The sequence below is a fragment of the Sapajus apella genome, unplaced genomic scaffold (genome assembly GCF_009761245.1).
Source record: "Sapajus apella isolate SASKATOON/1434 unplaced genomic scaffold, GSC_monkey_1.0 scaffold21, whole genome shotgun sequence".
In the NCBI taxonomy this organism is placed as follows: Eukaryota; Metazoa; Chordata; class Mammalia; order Primates; family Cebidae; genus Sapajus; species Sapajus apella.
Genome location: NW_022436961.1, coordinates 21,464,812 through 21,482,630, shown reverse-complemented (window position 1 = coordinate 21,482,630; position 17,819 = coordinate 21,464,812). Strand labels below are relative to the sequence as shown.

General features: G+C 37.9%; 1 protein-coding gene across 5 annotated transcripts in view; it reads left to right on the top strand.

Annotated features, from left to right (window-relative positions):
• The window catches only part of PSD3 (pleckstrin and Sec7 domain containing 3), a 526,477-nt gene that overhangs the window by 259,983 nt on the left and 248,675 nt on the right, over positions 1 to 17,819 (top strand). For all 5 annotated transcript variants that reach the window (XM_032287984.1, XM_032287985.1, XM_032287986.1 and 2 more), the window contains 2 exons: positions 16,285 to 16,479; positions 16,581 to 16,661. In XM_032287984.1, the coding sequence (XP_032143875.1) occupies positions 16,285 to 16,479; positions 16,581 to 16,661 (276 nt within the window). The remainder of the gene's footprint in view (positions 1 to 16,284; positions 16,480 to 16,580; positions 16,662 to 17,819) is intronic.

Here is a 17,819-nt window from a genome sequence, read left to right as displayed (position 1 = left end):
CTCCCTTTCTTTCTTTCTTCCTTCCTTTCTTTCCTTTCTTTCTTTCCTTTCTTTCTTTCTTTTTTTTTTTTTGACAGAGTTTTACTCTTGCCACCCAAGCTGGAATGCATTACGTGATCTTGGCTCACTGCAACCTCTGCCTTCCAGGTTCAGGCAATTCTCCTGCTTCAGCCTCCCAAGTATCTGGGATTATAGGCATGCGCCACCATAACCAGCTGATTTTTGTATTTTTAATAGAGACAGGGTTTCACCATGTTGGCCAGGCTGGTCTCGAACTCCTGACCTTAGGTGATCCACTTGCCTCAGCCTCCCAAAGTGCTGGGATTACAGGTGTGAGCCACCGTACCTGGCCAAATGTTACTGAATTTTAAGGCAACTGGATACAGCCAAACTTTGCATTTTTGAGTTCCACATTGACAGCTTCCACCAACTGGAGATTGAAAATATATTTGATAAATGGTTGCATCTATACTGAGCATGTACATATTTTTTCTTGTCATTATTCTCTAAACAATAAAGTATAACAACTATCAGCATAGCATTTACCTTGTGTAGGTATTAAAAGTAGCGTAGAGAGGACTTAAAGTATATGGGAGAGTGTATATAGGTTATATTTAAATCCTAAGTGCCAGTTTATATCAAGGACTTGAACATCCATGGGTTTTGGTATTTGTGGGGCAAGATCCTGGAACCAGTACCCTACAGATACCAAGTGATAACGTACTAGTGAAAACAAACAGCATAGAATTATTTAAATCTAAGATACTATTGATTGGGAGATAAATCAATTTATTATATTTTATATTTTACGTATTTAAAAGTATATTTTTATGTATTTTCTGGTACTACCAGAAAGAATATGCCATTTCATTTGGAGAAAATGAAGGTGTTAAATACAAAACCAAAACAAAAAAGGAAAAAAAATGCCATCAATTAACTATGGCATAATTCTTGCTCTTAGAGTTTCTAATAATTCTTAAACTTACAGATTTTTACATAAATATTACTTTGGCAAGTTCTCAGTGCTTGCCTACATAAATAATACTTTTGTCTCAGTATCTTTTTATAGCATGATCTTTTTGAAGACACTGTAAACATTAATTAAATCAAGGCTAAACCAACAATATAATTTTGTATTGTGTGCAAGTAATAAACATCTGACAGCCACCAGGCTGCCAGGGTTCACACTGGTTGATGCATAAGAAGACTATTCTGATTTTAAAGACTTTGAAATAAGAAAAATAAGTGTCTAGGAACTAATGAAATATTACATGGATTTGTATTTATATAGTTTTGTCAAAAACAGCACTTTTGTCTTCTCTGTGAAGATGTTTAGTGATGGGAAGAATTTGGGAAGGACTTTATTGTTTCTATTGAGTAGCATCTCTGCCTCCTTGTTGCCTCATACCCTACCTTTATAGGAAGGCTCATGATCTGGTTCTGAAGGATTCTTTTTTCTACTTCAAGCTGGTTTATGCTGCCTCTCACTTTATCCTCTACTTTAGACTCTGTCTTTTTTAGTTCGCTTGGAAAATACTTGTCAAAGTATTATTGACCAAACCTACCCTCTGGAAAGGCCGGATTTGTCAACAGCTATTTACATTGTCATCTCTACTGTAGATGATGGTGCCATGGACAAAAAGTGCTGGATTTGGAGTCAGGAGTTCTGTCTCTGGGCACCAGTTATTTTCATGTGAACAATCTAGGTGGCCTATTGCTGGGAAATTCTGCAGTTTGCCTTCTTAAGTCCCTGTGGTCTAGAGGTTGGTGCTTGTCCAGCTTGCTCCACAGTTCCTCTGGACCACATTAATGGTATCTGATGTATCAGGCAGACATGCCCTGAATACTACTTGTTTACCTGTGAGCCCTGGTAGGGATGTCTTTCCCCCTGCCCAATACTGCCGTTTCCCATTCATCTGTCGAAAGGGATTCCTTTTTAAAATTTAACAATCTGCTAGGAGGTTCTGACTGTCATTAAAATAAGATAATAAATGTAAAGCCTTGTCACATTTTAGAAAATCAAAAAATGCAATGTTTTTATTCTCATCTAATTTTAAAGACTACTCATTCTTTTTTTTTCTTTTTAGGGAGAGGAGAAGACATTCACTAAATTTATTGTCTACTATGTGTCTTTAATTCTCAGCATATTTGAAGAGCAGATCATCCTGTTTTGTGCCCCAAAACTGAATCTATTCCAGCTCATGTCACTAAACTCTTTTTACCTTCAAAATGCCATGATTTCAGTTAAGTCTTAAAATAGCAAACACTTTGAGATTGAGTTAGATAGCAGATAACATCTAATTCACATTAAAGAACACAGGGCTCACTCCTCACCTTACAGGTATTTTGATTTTAGAAGGTGCTAGTATGAAATCAAAGGGCAAAGTAAGATCATGTATAGCTCCCTAAAAATGTAGTAATTTAAAATATAATAAATGAAGAGAGGAAAATAATAGTTTAAAAGTACTGTCTAGGCACATGCAAAGCTTAGAAACTGACAGTGATACTTCTCTTTAAAAAAGCTGATGTAGGCTGGATGCAGTGTCTCACATCCATAGTCCCAGCGCTTTGGGAGGCTTAGGCTGGTGGATCACCTGAGATCAGGTCGAGACTAGGCTGACCAACATGGCAAAACCCCTTCTCTACTAAAAATAAAAAATTAGCAGGGTGTGGTGGTGGGTGTCTGCAGGCCCAGCTGCTAGAGAGGCTGAGGCAGAAGAATCGTGTGAACCCTGGAAGTGGAGGTTGCAGTGAGCCGAGATCACACCACTGCACTCTAGCCTGGGTGAGAGTGAGACTCAGATTAAAAAAGAAAAAAATAATAATAATACACATAACCTATTTAGTAATCTTGGTTTTAGTTTTCTTAATTTAGATATTAAGAACCGAGGACCTCTCCCCCTCTTCACCCCAGCATTCTGTTCACTTTGCTTTTGCCACTTTTTCATGTTGACTCCCCATTTTGCAACAATAAGAGATAACCTTAAAAAAAAATCTACAAGCTACACAGAGCTCATTGACAAATGATTTCCTCTGATCAGAATCTCTAGATTTCATAATAAGGAAATTGCTCTCAATAAAACTCAAACTGTCAGCTTTGTGTACAGATTCATGAAAGAAAGCATTTGAATTACTACTTTTGGGCATCTTCCACTCAAGTTGATAGCTGCACTGAGACAAGTACACAGTCATTTGACTTTTCCTTTAAGCTTCTTGCAATTTGATTTAGGACAGTTTTACTGAGCACTTGTTAAATCTCAGCCATTGTCCAAGGTGCTGTGATAGAAATTTCATTAAGATAAGGATTCAGAGGTCGGGTGCGGTGGCTCAAGCCTGTAATCCCAGCACTTTGGGAGGCCGAGGCGGGTGGATCACGAGGTCAAGAGATCGAGACCATCCTCGTCAACATGGTGAAACCCCATCTCTACTAAAAATACAAAACATTAGCTGGGCTTGGTGGCGCGTGCCTGTAATCCCAGCTACTGAGGAGGTTGAGGCAGGAGAATTGCCTGAACCCGGGAGGCGCAGGTTGCGGTGAGCCGAGATCGCGCCATTGCTCTCCAGCCTGGGTAACAAGAGTGAAACTCCGTCTCAAAAAAAAAAAAAAAAAAAGATAAGGATTCAGCCTTGGAAAAATCAGAGACTAGCCCTCTGGCACCGTGCTGGGGAGAGTATGTTATAAATCCCTGTCCTACAGGATGAATTAGGCAATTGATGGAGTCTGGACCCTTAGATGATATGATGGTCATGGAGAGTTACTGCAGAATTAGAGGAGGAACTGAGAAACAGACCATGAACTTTAAAAGCTAACATATGACTAAAGCATATAAATAATACTGATAACCTTTTATAAATTGTACCTGCTCTGATCATGGATGTTTGAGAATTGGCAGTTAATTTTGAAGCTTCCGAGTGATTGACTACTTTGAAATTATAAATGAATTCATGCCTTCCTTAGGACCTCTTTATCTCCTCTTCCTCTTGCTCACTCCTCTCCAGCCATGGAGGCTCCTCTGGGCCATCCCTTAAACTTGCCAGACACCATCCTGCCGAGGCCTGCATTTGTTCGAAATGACCCTCCTGAAGATACCTTGCAAGGCCCTATCGTCACTTCCATTTTCTCCTCAAATGGTACTTTCTGAGTGCTGTGAATAAAATAGCAACCCCTGCCTTCCCCTCTTCCATACCTGGCTATGTTTATCTCCAAGGCACTTATGAATGTCACTGTCTGAATGTAAACTCTATGAAAGCAAGGACTTTTGTCTGTTGATGCTTTATTGAACACCTAATGTTTACCTGGAAAAGTGTGTGAGTCATAACAGCCTCAGACATTTGTGGGAGAGTAAAAGGGGGGAACGGAGGGAAAACACTTCATTTATTTTATTGTTTCTCTCTCTTATTAGAAGGTAAAAGTCCACAAGGGCAAGTCTGCACCCCTATCACTTAGAAATATGCTGGCACATAGTCAGTATATTAATAATTGGGGAGAAAATTTGTGCAGGTTTGGTTATGTATACTTAATTGTGCAACCATAATAAACGTATAAGCTTACGGATGTTCTTTAAAAAGTAGAAGTGTTTGTTCCTGTATACAATGAAGTTATACATGCAGTATAACCTGTAGTGATATATCTTACAAAGCTACGTAGCATATAAGCTAAGAGCCTGAACACACAACTGTAACTTGCCATGCTGAGCTCCAATCCCAGCTTTACCTCTTACTAGCAGGGTAGTCATGGCAAAGCTGCTTAACTGCTCCATGCCTCAGTTTCCTATTTTATAAAATAGGAACGATTGAAATATCTATCATAGCGTTAAGGGGATTAAGTGAGTTAATACAAAGTGCTTAAAGTAGTGTATGAAACACAGTAAACATTCTGGAATACTTCATAAAAATATGTTAAGACAAAAATATTTGATACTATTACTAATTCAATCGTAATGGATAGTAAAAAGTGGAAAAGTTCCCTGTTAATCCCATGGCTCCAGATGAAGATGACCCTTTGGATCTGTCTCCAGAAGAGCTGGAATATTTTTAAGAGATGAAAGCAGGAAGTGACAGAGATAGGGTTTTATTTCCTAAGGGGAGGGTCTTTCTGCTAATACACTTAGCAGTGTGTAATTCTTTTCTCTTTAAAATTGCACACAAAATTAAATGAATCCAAGAAACCTTTCATATATCGCATACAGCAGCTTTCAATGTAGTTGTAGTAGGTAGCACTTAGGGAAAACTCAGTGTAGACAGGATATGTTGTCAGGCTGCTGGTGTAGAAACTGCCTGTAGTGTGCATGAAAAGAAAGCAAAAGTTATGTGCAAGGTGAGACAGTATGGCCATCAGTGGGTGTGTCACCAGGAGAGGGACACTGTAGAACATATGTGCAGTTCCGAGCACGCCAGAGAATGCAGCAACACCTGTGCTATAGGCCAGTGGGAATGGGGTTGTAAGAATTTGAAGAAAGGGACTGGGAGCAGCGGCTTACACTTGTGATCCCAGCATTTTTGGAGGCTGAGGCAGGCAGATTCCTTGAGGCCAGGAGTTTCAGACCAGCCTGGCCAACATGGTTAAACAACATCTCCACTCAAAACACACACACAAAAAATAGCCATGTGTGGTGGTGTGCACCTGTAATCCCAGCTACTCAGGAGTCTCAGGCAGGAGGATTGTTTAAACCCAGGAGGTGGAGGTTGCAGTGAGCTGAGATTGTGCCACTGCATTCTAGCCTAGGCAACAGAGCGAGACTCTATCTCAAAAAACAAAAGAAAATAGAAAAAAAAGAAGAATTTGAAGAAAGGGCAGAATGTACCAGTAGCGATGGTAAAAATTGGACGTTATATAACCACAGAAAGTATTTGTTCAGTCAGTCTCTGGTATCCCAGAAGATGGAAGAGTTAGGAGAGAAAACGGAGCGGGAGCAATGGGAGACCAGAGCTTCTCTAATTTCCCCTTGCTAGATTGTAGCATTTATTCCCTAATCAAGAAAGGAGAGTATTTGATCAAACTAAATTCATGTTTATAAGTATATTTTACCAGTGTGCTAGACAGGAAGCAAGTACTCTAAGGATTGGTGGTGTGGGTACCCAACTCTTTAATATAAATACTACTCAACAAACTGTTTAAGGTATGAAAATTGTAGTTGTTATCCACATACGGAGTGTCTACTTTGTGTATGTTGCCAGTTAAATTACTCAAAGGCCCTGCATTCCTTCCCTGGCCAGTCCTGGACCACCTTCTGCCAGCTGCTTCATACCTTCTTTAGCTGTCCAGATTCTGATGTCCAGTGTGTATACACTGATACTAATTCAACCCGATCAAAATGCGGACAGAAAAGAATATCCAGTGGCATCTTAACAGCACTCCAGAAAAATGAGTCAGTCCGACTGCAAGTGAGTCACTCATCCTTTGTTGTCCACTGTAATTAGGGCTCACTGATCCTACTTTGCACAAAGAAGCTTCTATGCAAATAATGAGCTACACATGTGTTTGTATCATTTTTTGAATTTTTATTTCTAAAGCTGGACATCCAGTAAGAATTTCTTAGCACATTATTCATTTGAAATGATTACAGTATGAGTTTATTAACACTGACTTGATTAATATTGCACAAATTACATTCTCATTTGAGAGCTACCCCACAAGAGCAGCAAATTAGTGTAGGAATAAATAAATAAATAAAACAACTAAACAACAAAAAGTGAAAACCTGCATCATGCTCCCAGAAATGTTTGAACCCTTAACTGGGTGAAAAGGACAATTGTTATGTTGGAAGTCAGTGCCTCAGGGCAAATGCAGACACTCCCTTATTCATTCAGTGAGTTCCGGTCAGTTTTCACACCACTGCCTTGCACGTGGGTGCCCTCTTCTGGAATACAGAAAGTAAGAGTGAGAAAAAGTGGTTAGGTTTAAAAGGTATCCTAGGGTTGGCGCTGGGGACAGAATATTTTTGTGATGCTTACTAAAATTTTTTTATTGGTGAAGACCGAATTTTGTCTTCTGTGCTGAACAGAGAAATAGCTGTTAGGAATTTTAATAATTAGGTTTTGTGTGCTTCTCTTATAAAGACTCTTAGAAGAGGCTGTACCTTCTAGGGAATGTATTCTATGTAAATGTTGAAAACAGGTTCATTTGAGACATTTGTCCTTAAGTATTCCTACTGAGTACTAACTGACATTTGTATGGAGATTTATATTTCATAAAGTGCTCTCATGTATCACCTCATGTCATCATCTTCATCTTAATGATGCTGGTGGTGGTAGTGATGAAGACAGATCTGGTGATAGCAGTAGACATTTGTTGTTTACCATATGCCAGACACTACACTAAGCATCTTACATGGATCTTCTCATCTGATCTTCACAACAACTTGTGAATATGATACTATTAACTGTTTTATAGCTAAAAATCTTAAGGTTTACAGAGAATAATGACCTTACCTACCTAAGGTCCCACAACTGGTGACCACTGGAGCCAGTGTTTGGACTTAGGCAATCTAACTGGAGTTTTCCAGCAGATGATTGCTTTTGGCATCTTCTAAATTAATAATCGTTTCTTTCTGGGAAACAGAACACTCACAGGTAGAATTTCCTTAACAAATGAAGAGAGACCGGTGAATACTTCTGCTGAAATAGAATTTAAATGAATATACTGCTGCTAGACATATGTCTTTGACACACTTTGGTGTTCTTTGGTTATACTGAGTGCTCTAGCCTCTCCCAGGTGATTCCCTCGACCAACATAGGGGTGACTACTTCACCTCTACTAAATTCCCACAGATGGTGGGTGGTTGCCATTGATACCAGACAGCTCTGCCTGGTTAACCTGTGCGTGCCTTGTATCTGTCATTTCTTTGAACCAAACTCCTGGTCTTCCATGAGTGCTTGTTGCTTTTTGTCTGCACACACTGTTACCCATTCCCTCTTCTTCATCTTATGTTCATTGTCTCGTTTGGTGGCATCACCTGCCACCAGCTTTTAAGTCAGAATGAGCCTTGTGCCCACTCTCTGAACATAGCTCCATGCACATCTCAAACCCCTCATCCTGTTCTTCCATTTTACCTTCTAAATACTTTGCAGGGCAGGCTTTTCCTTCATATTCATATAATCTCGCCATTGAGTTTCTCACCTCTCGACCATACTATTTTGATTCCTTTTGTAGCTGGTTTTTCTGTCTTCTATTTTGTCTCCCTGCAGTTTTCCCTCCACACTACAACAAACTGATCTCACCAAAACCCAAATCTGATCACTGTTCCCCTCTTTAGACCTACAGTGACTTCCCATGGGTTAGAGGGGTAACTCAAAGTTCTGACAGTGCGTCAAAATCATCTTGGTCCTTAAACGGAAGAATGCCAAGGCTCACCACAGTCCAGCAACTGAGAATTCCCTGCAGTGCGCTCTGGCACGTGTCTTTTTGAAATCTCTACATGTCCTCACATCCTACTTGGACAGCTAATGGACATCTCAAGGTGAACACATCAAAAATGGAACTACTTTTACTCAAAACCTGTGCTAACTTTGGTATTTCATATCTTGGTTGATGGCAACTCCACCCTTGAAGTTTCTCAGGCCTAAAACTTGTGTTCTCTCAACCCTCCGAAAGGACCAGTCACAGGTCCTTCTGGACCTATAGCCCCTGCTCCCACCCAAGCTAGTTCCTCCCTGGCACATGCAGTACCCCCTGACTGGTCACCCTGCTTGCGCTCCTCCAGTCTATTTTCAAAACAATACTTAGAGTGACCCTTTAAAAATATAAATTAATCTTAGATCTTCGCTCAGAACCCTTCAATATTAACCATTTCACTCAGAATAAAAACTAGTCTCCATAGTTGTCCACAAGGCCTTTGAGCCACAAAGTCATTCCCAAACTCTGCAGAGGTGTCCTGGGGCATTGCAGTGAACTCACAGGTGTTTCTTAGGATATCCAAAATATCAAGGAAAACACAGCACTTCTCATCTTCTGTCAAACACTGTGTAAACTAGTTCAGTGTCAACATCAGATTGTGCTATATTCCTTTTGATGACATAGCTTTGAACTGGATTTCCACCAGTCGTTGTGATAAAAATTAAGTACTAAGAGAAAATGAATGAGTGGCAGTGTCTAGTCTGATCCAAGATTTAAGAAGTCGTATGGCCCAGAGGCACACACATCCATTAGTAAGCAATTGTCATTATTTAATAATAAAAATAATTTTTATTTCAATTTACATGTATTATTTTTTCAAATGATTGTAAATTGTTGAGTCCAAACTTAGTATTTTTACACTATTATTCTGTTATTAAATGGAACTGTTGGATATTTCCTTTGGCCTAGGAGTGTCTTAAAAAACTTACACATTAAAAACTCTGAATCTAGAAAATGTGGGAACATCTGCCCTCCAAGCCCATTGCTTTCTGGGTATTCTTTGTTCACTCCCTCTGCCCCATCTATGCTGGCTTTCTTGCTTGCACTCACACATCTAACATGCTCCAGCCTCTGGTCCTTCTTTGTGCCTGGAATGCTGTTACTTTATCATACTTGCAAGACTGATCTCCTTTAAGTTTTCCTCAAGTGTTGCCTTCTCTATGAGGCCTCCCATAACTACTTTATAGAAAAGTGTATCTACCCTCATCCCCAAACTAGGGTTCCTCTTCTGTATTTGCTCTATATTTTCCAGAGCAAACATCACTTTCTAATATAAGAATTTACTCATTTATTATAAATCTTTATTTTTAGCTCCCCTTCCCACTCAGGGTAGAAGTTTCAAATTCTATTTTGCTTACTGTAGCATATCAAGCACCCAAAACATCTGGCACATTATAGGGAATTTAATACATATTCATTCAATCAGTGAAGACAGACGTACCAGAAGATGAGTGGCAGTAGCAAGATGGATGGTAGTAAAGCCTATGAAAGACTCGGGCATTGGAGTCTCACTGGCCATGTCCAGCTTCTTGACTCAGTTTTCCCATCTGTAAAATGGGTTATACTATTACCTGTTTCATAAGACTGACAATTCCAATCCTTAGGAAGCAGCTCAGTGACTGACATGTAAGAAGTGCCTAACCATTGTCAACCTATTAAGTTTACAGCACCGTGGCAGGTGCTATGGCTGTTCTGAATAACTTCTCAATTATGTTTCTTTGAGAATTACATGATGTACTAATAAATGCCATAGATAATGATGACCAAAGTGATTTTCCTTTCCCCTTTCAGAGGCAATTTATACTTTAGCATTTTGCTTATTGTTTGCTTATGCTATACTTACTCTTGACTTTCAGCCCTGAAAGCTGGGCGTTCGTATGGGCCCTATTGTCTGTTGGTTCCAGCCCTCTGTGTTTCTGTGTCATCAGCCTGAAGGATGGCAAAGGGGTCATGTTATTCCCACTGGTCCTTTTATTCCACTTGCAACTGAAGTCATTTCCTCCCACTCTTTGAGATTCTTCTAAGTTGCCTTTGCCTAACTTATATATAAAATTCAACTCGACTAGGTGGTCATTATTTCCTATGCACAACCCTCAGGGTATACTTTATAAATATGGGGTGGTGCTGGGAGCTTTGATACCTGAGCCTGATTTATTTTTTGGTCCTAGTTTTATTATCACAAGGACATAAAAATTTAAAGAATTTCTAAATCTAAATTCAAAGCATACTCTTGCCTGTATAAAATGGGCAATAGTATACAGTTTATTAAGTTCTGGAAAAAACTGACAGTGAAAACAGTATACTATTGAGTATATTGTTTCACACAGGCAATAGTACACTACTGATGGCGGGGTTTTTTTTTGTTTGTTTTTTGTTTTTTGTTTTTCCAGAGGTTTCCAGGATTAGCTACAGTGAATTGGAAAGTTAGTGCCACATACTATTATTGATAGCATAGCATGGAAGACAATGGGGGAAGTGGAGACATGGCGAATGGCTCTGTTCTTCCGTTCTCTTAGCAGGTGGCTGTTGAATACCTTCAGCTGCCCCTTGTGTTGAGGATTCAAACTGGAATTCAAGACAGTGGTAGGTGAAAGCAATGAGATTTTAGAAGGCAGTGCTAAGAGTTCCTAGAATTTGGCATGGTGGGGCTGGGGGTGATGAGAGGGGCAAAGGAACAACTTACGTAAAAGGCGTGGGAGCACAACTTGTATTTGTGTGGCTCACGCAGGAAGGAAATAGTAGAGGACAAGTTGAGAAAAGAAATTGGGGTCAGCTTGGGGAAGGCTTTATGACATGCTCATAATGTGGATCTTGTGTAGGGTTTCTATAAAATAGCCACATTATCACATTTGTGGTGGTATCATGCAGGTTGAAAGAGAAGGATGAAAACACAGAAGAGGGGGATTTTTTGTATTTAGAGGACATTAGAAAAGAATCACTAGATTATGGGCAACAAAGTCTTGATAAAACTGTAGAAAAATAGTAGGAGTAAAATCGCAGAAACCAGTGAAAAACTTCAGAAGGATTCTGATTGTTAATAAGCTACCAGTTGGCTATCACAGAAGACCATTATGGGAATTCTTTAAATAAAGTTTAGAAAAAAACATTTTGGAAAGTAAGTTTTGCCAGATAAAATAAAAGAAGTTGACATTTTGACATAATTGACGCTAAAAGACTCTCTCTCTTTTCCCTATTCTTAAATTTCATAAAACTAGTTAAACTTGAATTTCAGATAATTAATAATATTTTAGTATAAGTATGTCCTATTTGGGACACATTTATACTAGACGCTGTTTTTTGATGTGAAATTCAAATTTAATTGGGTATCCTATTTTTATTTGGAAAATCTGCCAATCTTAGTATGATTCAAAAGGTTGTGAGAAGGCCTGGTGATCAAACTCAATGATGTGGTCATTCATTTGATGATGGAGTGTTTTGATGAGAGAATATTACCATGTTTACTTGGAAGTAAGAAGTAAAGTCCCCAGGGAATCATTTTCTAGAACACAGGGAGAACCTTTTGGGAAGTCTCTTCTACATTTAAGTGACTGGTAGGGGTACACTTATTTACAGTCCTACTAGGTTGTAAAGTGATTTGATCAAGAAAAATAAGGGAAATAAAAATGAACTTTAGAAAAGAGAAAATCCAAACTACAGAAAGCATCTAATGCTCAGCAGACTAGAACTGCAGTGCCTTGTGTATTCAGGGAAACAAAATGGGGTGTTATCCCCTCTGAGAGGGATCATTGAGTTGGCTTTATCAAGTGTGAACGAGGCAGGGCTGCACTGTTTCTTACGCCTTTGATAGACAGTGGGCCCTTGTGTTCTGACTCCTGTTTTTATTGGAGCTGCAGAAACATTACAAAAACCCCAACAGCGAACACTCAGCTGAGAATGTGAGGTCATAGTAGAGTGACCTCACAGGGAGCCAGGTTCTTAGAAGGCTGTGAAGCTCAGCAGACACCGAACTTGTGAGCTGAAGAATACTGGGCTACTGGACAGGGCTTAGGAGAGGAAATGTGGCCCAGGCACACCCCAGGGTTTGCGATGGGCTCTTCTTGGTGTCTGTATTGTTTCTGGTAAGTTTGTATTGCCAGCATATTTATTTAAAAGGAGTAATTTCAGTTCTTGTTCAAATAATCTCATAGGTCATGAAATGGGTAGAATGAAGCCATCTAGGAACAGGGATATTTATCCTTTGTTCTTTATTTTCTTATTTTACTGAAGGCTTTTTGAAGAAGATCTAGAAAGTCTGATCCACACAGATTTTGCAATTATATCATTTTGGTGAATGTGAGGGAAATCAAGTGAAATCGCCTGGGCTGGGCAACATAGTAGAAAAGGCAAATATGGAGAATGAGTAACATGAGGAAGGGAATGATTTTGAGCAGTAAATTTTTAAAATATATTCAATTAGAATAAGCGTCTTATATTTGAACAAAATTGGGCCAGTACTATATATGTGGTATAATTATATTGTTTGCACAGAATAATTAAATAAATGCCATGAATTTTTCCTGAGAAGTGAGCAGTAAATAGTAGTTTAATTGAGAAGAAAATCTTTTCTTCAACATTTGTTTTTAATATATGATTGGAAAAGCATGCATGGAAATACAACTCCAAGGGTTTTGTTTTGTGTGTAATTAGAAAAAGTCCTTGATTGTAATTAATATAGTTCTTAGAATAAATATTTTACATTTCTGTCGCTTATATGGGAAATCACAAAGTAATCGTGAATGGCCTACATTTCTACTGTGCATTTTCTTATTAAAGGTTATACTGTCATTAATGATTGAATATTCAATTTCCTGATGGGATAAATTTCACAAAACTGAATGGCAGTGTTAAGTGTGTATATATATGTGTGTTTAAATTTTACATCATAGAGAGGGGGTCTCATAATGTTGTCCAGGTTGGCCTCAAACTCGTGTGCTAAAGCAGACCTCCTGCTTTGACCTCCCAATGTGCAGGGATTATAGGTGAGAGCCACCACGCCCATCCATGTAACATTAAGTCTAAAAAGGAAGACCTAGGATGAGAAAATCATGCATTTAAAAATTCATTTTCATGGAGATTTTATCATAATGACACTCTTTTAACTGGTGGGTATTTCTGTTGGGAAACTGTTGAGGGTGTTTAAGGTTACCATGTGTCTTAGTTTGCCTGGGTCAGTTCTGCCATTGACATTGACTGTGGTTTGGTGTTTGGCTTAGAGTTTTAATAAGTGAACTATTATCATTAATAGCTGTGGTAAAATAAGCCAACATGGCTTTGGTAGACCTAACTTTATATTCCTAGCTTCTCCAGTGGTATCATCTGGGAATACTTGAGTTGACATTTTGACACAGTTGATGCTAAAAGACTCTCTCTTTTCCCGATTCTTAGAGCTTCATTTCAAGGACAGGATGTTGGGTACTTGCTGATAGAGTGTGCTTGCAGGAGAGTTGCTAGGGACGGTTAACTCCTTCTAATCCTGTGGTAGTTGAAGGGAGTATGAGACTCTGCAGCTACTTATTATACCAGCTGGTTGTGCAAGAGCCCTGGCTACATTCTCAGTGACCCTGGCACAAGACCAGTGTTTCCTTGGAAAAGCAGTGAGAAAAGGGAGCTTGTAAATGAGATAGAATAAGTGACAAGATTGAGCAGTTCTGCCTAGAAATGCGTTTATTTTTGCTACAATGGTTTTTGTCATTTCATGATAGTAGTTTACAACTTACTTTTTAGGTTCAGATTTTTAAAAATATAACAGCTTTAAAATAATTGAAGTACTGTAACACTTAGCTTGTTAAAGTATAAAATCCAGTGATTTGGGCATATTCAGAGTTGTTTAGTCATTACCACTGTCTTAAGGATGCTTGCATCACCCCAAAAAGAAATGTGCCCATTAACAGTACTACTTTTTTATTGATAATGCTTTCTTTTTTTATTTTGCAATAATTATGAGAGCATATTTAAGGATTTTATTATCTGTTTCCCCTCTAGAGTGTCCTTGTTTAGACAATAAATAGTTACTCTGCTTAACGCAAGCCAAGCTAAAGAACTTTGGAACAGAGGAATGGCATATAAACGCTCATCTGTGGGCCCAATTCAGCCCGGCCTGGAATGGCTCTTAGGTTTTTTAAAGTTGTAACAAAACAACAGCAACAAAGCAGCATGTGTGACAGGGCCATATATGGCCTGCAAACGTATGATGTTTATGATTTGGTTCATTACAGAAAAATTCTGACCACCCTTGGTTTAGTGTCTGTGGTAAGTGTGTTTGAAGGCCATTTAAGTACGTTCTATCATGAGCATGTCTCACCAAGTTAAGATAAAGATTTGGAAATTAATCTATCCTCTTTAGTTTCAGTATTGTAAATACATGAAAACCCTCGATCACTGACCACAGGCTATAGTCTTTAAGCCCTACCCAGGGCAGAGTTCTCAACATGTGGCCTGTGGAGCTCTCTTCCTTCAGTAGGTTTTTAGTATCCAAATTATTTTACACTAATGATTATAATGTTTTTCTTTTTTACTGCATTGATAACATATAGTACAAAAACAATAGTGGGGGTCTTAGCAGAACTTCAGGCAGTGGCACCAAACTCTTCTAGTCATTGTATTCTCTGCTGTAATGCACTCAAAATGAAAATAAAGGCCAGTTTCACCTTTAAAAAAAATGCTTCATGAAACCAGTACAATTTGTTTATTTCATTTCAGTGCTTGAGTTCATGTTTTTAAAATTTTGTGTGTGATTAAATGAGAATAAAGCACTTCTGTTCCTGACAGTCTCTAGGAAAAACATTCATATGTCATTTAAGTTGGGGCTAAAAATGAGGCACATTTTTATTGAATGTCATTTTTACTTGAGAGAATGACTAACAAGCTATGGTTATTGGCAGACGTTTTCTTGAAAATGGAGTAAGCCTATTACTTTAAGGAAAACAGCTGATGATATTCACAACAAATGATTACATGTGAGCTTTTGAACAAAGATTAGAATTTTGGAAAACTTTTATCTGCCACTGGAGGTTTGGCAGCTTCCTAGTACTTAGACTTCTCATTAACAGTGACATTAGTGAATGTGATTATTTTTTAAGGTTATATAATGAAATGTGTTAACACGTTTTGCAGATAACCTATGTGTGTTGTTACAAAATCATGTGTGAGTTAAAAGATCCATTCAAAGTATAACATAGATTTTAACATAAGAGTACAAAAAGTTAACACAAATTTAGATTTCATATTTCAAGTAAGAATATCTTTTAAGAAATTACCACTTGTCTCATTTTGGTATTGGATGAAAAAAGAATATCCACAATTATCTGAAAATATTAAAATATTTCTTTTTTCTAACAAAATATCTGAATGAAGGCAGATTTTCTAAATATGTTTCAACCAAAATAAGATATTGTTACTGATTGAATATAGAAATGGGTCTTAGAATATAACTGTCTTCTAGTAAGCCAAACATTAAGGAAATCTGTGTTTAAATAAAAGTGAAACACTTTGATTTGTCTCACTAAATGTTATGTTCTTTTGGAAAACATAGATCTGTATACTACTTGTTATATAAAACAGATTATTTTTAAGTGAGTTAATACTTAACATGTTTCTGTTTTCATTACTGCTATGGTAAATATCAATAGATAGAACTCACATAAGTGGAAGCTCTTTGAAGTCCTTCTAAGAATGTCAAGGTCTAGAGACCAAAGTGTTTGGAAACTTCATGCCTAAGATTTGGGCAATCTCTTCTTTAGTTCTTTGAAATATAGTAACTGAAAATAATTTTATGAATATCTAAACATAAAATGATCTATATAAAAGAAAAAGTATCAACATTTCATCAGATGTTTTCCTTTTTGCCATATAAGAAATTCGATTTTCTCTCTCTCTATCAATTATCATAGCAATGCTGGGGTGAAAACAGAACGGCTAGAAGCTCATTCCGAAATGGGGAGCACTGAAATTTTGGAAAAGGAGACTCCAGAAAATCTCAGTAATGGTACCAGCAGCAATGTGGAAGCAGCCAAAAGGTTGGCCAAACGCCTTTATCAGCTGGACAGATTCAAAAGATCAGATGTTGCAAAACACCTTGGCAAGAAGTACGTTCTGACCCGTTGCTGGGGTCTGAATTCTCTCCAGTTTTGTGTGTGTTTTGAATAGTTTACATTTCAATAACCAAGTCTATTTTGTTTTCTTATAGCAATGAATTTAGCAAACTAGTTGCAGAAGAGTATCTGAAGTTTTTTGATTTTACAGGAATGACGCTGGATCAGTCACTCAGGTATGACTAAGCATCATTGCTGCTCTTCATTGCCTTCAAATGACTGGTTCTTAGAGGAGAAAGTAATGCCTTCTAACTAGAATCCTATTTTTTTAAAAACCTCCAGTTACAGGTAGAATATTCCTTCTCCAAAATTCTTGGGACCAGAAGTGTTTTGGATTTTGGATTTTTTCACATTTAGGGATATTTCTATGTATCCAGTGGAACATCCCAAGTCTGAAATCCTGAAATGCTTCAGGGAGCATTTCCTTGGAGGCTTATTTCAGCACTGGAAAGTACTGAAGATTTTAGAGCATCTCTGATTTTGGAGCATTTTGGATTTCAGATTTTCAGGCTTGGGATGTTTAACCTGTACTTTGTGAACTTAACTCAAATTGTATTATGGATATTAAACACAGCAAAGAGTAAGAAAAATGTATTGATTTTATGAAATTATACATGAACCGATATTCTGCACCTAATGGTAAGCCCAAGTTCAGATGGTAAGGAATTGGTATCAGAGCAAATCTGGAGAAAAAAATGCCATCTGTAGGAGTTTTTCTGTTTTTCATTTTTTTTTAAATTGTGGTAGAACACAGATAGCATAAAATCCATCATCTTAGCCATTTTTAGACATACAGTTAATAGCATTAAAAATATTCATAATATTGTGCAACCATCACCACCATCCATCTCCATGATTCTTTTCTTATAAAACTGAAGCTCCGTACTCATTAAACAATGATCTTTTTTTCCTTCCCCTCCTTTCCCCCAGCCACAGGCAAACACTATTCTACTTTTCTTTCTGATGATTTTGACTACTCTAATGTAAAGGGATAGATACATTATTTGCTTTTTTTGTGATTCATTTCACTTAGCATAATATCTTCAAAGTTCATTCCTGTAGTATGTGTCAGAATTTCTTTCCTTTGTAGTAATATTCCACTACGGGGAATATATATATCACCATTTGCTTCATTTATGTTGCGTCCATGCTTTTGCTATTGTGAGTAATGCTGCTGTGAACATGAGTGTACAAATACTTCTTCAGGACCCTGTTTTCAATTTTTTAGAGTAGGGAATTTGGTTTTTTATGATCAATTTAAAACACACACACACACACACACACACACACACACACACACACACACACAGAGAGAGAGAGAGAGAGAGAGAGAG